The sequence below is a fragment of the Limulus polyphemus genome, unplaced genomic scaffold (assembly GCF_000517525.1).
Source record: "Limulus polyphemus unplaced genomic scaffold, Limulus_polyphemus-2.1.2 Scaffold3210, whole genome shotgun sequence".
NCBI lineage: Eukaryota > Metazoa > Arthropoda > Merostomata > Xiphosura > Limulidae > Limulus > Limulus polyphemus.
In genome coordinates, this window is record NW_013668820.1 from 97,765 (window position 1) to 99,588 (window position 1,824).

General features: G+C 30.9%; 1 protein-coding gene across 18 annotated transcripts in view; it reads left to right on the forward strand.

The window, feature by feature from the left end:
- The window catches only part of LOC106468903 (calcium-dependent secretion activator-like), a 118,396-nt gene that overhangs the window by 93,208 nt on the left and 23,364 nt on the right, over positions 1-1,824 (forward strand). For all 18 annotated transcript variants that reach the window (XM_022397273.1, XM_022397274.1, XM_022397275.1 and 15 more), the window contains one exon: positions 1,358-1,475. In XM_022397273.1, the coding sequence (XP_022252981.1) occupies positions 1,358-1,475 (118 nt within the window). The remainder of the gene's footprint in view (positions 1-1,357; positions 1,476-1,824) is intronic.

Consider the following 1,824-nt stretch of genomic DNA (forward strand, 5'->3'; position numbering starts at 1 on the left):
CTTCTTGTCCATGACATTGCACGTCCACATGTGCCACGTTTGATGCACCACATGATTAAGTAGTTGGGTTGGGAAGTTCTCCCCACCCACCATATTCTCCGGATATGGCACCATCAGATTACCATCTTTTTTGTTCACTGTAACACTTAATGGGAAAACATATGCAAATGTGGAAGGTGTTAAAGAGGACATCAACATGTTTTTTTCTTCAAAGCCAAGTGATTTCTTTAATCAGGGCATTAACAACCTGACTGTAAGATAGAAAAATATCATTGACAAGAATGGAGACTATTTCGTTTAATAAAAGTTTTGTTTTGATATACAAGTTGTTTGGGTTTTTCATCTAAAAAAAGCAACATTAATTTCTTGACAACCTAATATTATACTACATTGCTTTCTGTACAGAGAATTGTCTATTTCGCTTCCAGTTCAAGCTTTATTCCCAAGGGTAGCACATCAGTGAGCTTAGCTGAATTTTTAACAGCTCTTGTTGCATAATTAGAAAGCCAGAAAAATTGTGATAATTATGGGACATTGTCTTCTTTTTGCACGTTATTATTCTATGTTCTTTTGCACTTTATTTAATTAAATAACAAATTATTGAGTGCAGTAGTACCATTAGTAATTAAAAATAAAAAAAAAAAGGATTAAGTGTCATCAACAGTTCAGTAGCCCATGCATTATGTAATTCAATAGGGTAATGTGAGCTACACACTCACCAAGTGATTTACAACTTGTATGGCACAAATATTAATTAGACAAAGTTCAAATGGCAACAATAAAATCTAAGTATAATTAGATGTATACTGTTATGAGTTTAAAGCTCCTTAGGATAAACGAATTTAATTTTATGTTACAATTTGAAGTTATTCTAGAAAGAAAGAAAGGATAATTTACATTTAATTCATTATTTTATGGTGGTTACAAGGTCGGTCAGATTGACAAACCTCATATAGAGTTAGTGTAGAGAAAATAACAGGTAAATTATAAAGTTTCACTGAGAAAAAAAACATTGAAAATTTATTTAGGAAGTTTTAGAGATTACACAAACGAAATTTGAGATTTTTCAGATGAAGAAAAGTATTTTTAATCTTAACATGAAGATCGCTTTGTATTCAGAACAGTCAACACTGACTCCATATATTCATGAAGAAATTTTTAGGGAAGATACTTCATTAAAAGTTCTGATTTTTTGTGTACAAATGACTTTTATTGATTACTGAAACATAATATAAATTATAATATGGAAACTATTAATGCTAATTTGACCAAACTCCTAGTAAGAGAGTTAACTAGCTTAGAAATGTTACTTTTTGTATGTAATTCATGTACATCTAAGTTTTTGTTCATTTCTCAGGACTCTTCAAGGTTTTCAGCAATGGCAGAGAAAGGGCAGTAAATGGACCAGCACAGACTACATTGTACCATCTGAAATGTGTGCCATGATTAATGTGGTGCTAGAAGCAAAAAACCAAGTTAGTTATGATTTTGCAGCTTTACAAACTGTCAACAGCCATTTAATCTTAAATGAAAGTAGTTTATACTACATACTTTGTATATACTTCCAAGAACTGGTAACCATTCTGACATGAAATGTAGTATCTAAAGGAGTACTTGTAATTTTTAATACAAAAATATGTTTATGTAAGGTGCATAAAGTTATTGAAGGATAATTAGAACTTATATTTTGATATGACATGCCACATTCCTGGTTATGTAACAATTTCAGTCAATTCCTCTATTAGTTTTTATGCACGTTAAACACGTGATGATCCGTTATGAAATATAAATGATTGGTAATTCAGTCCCACTCTTATAAATGAA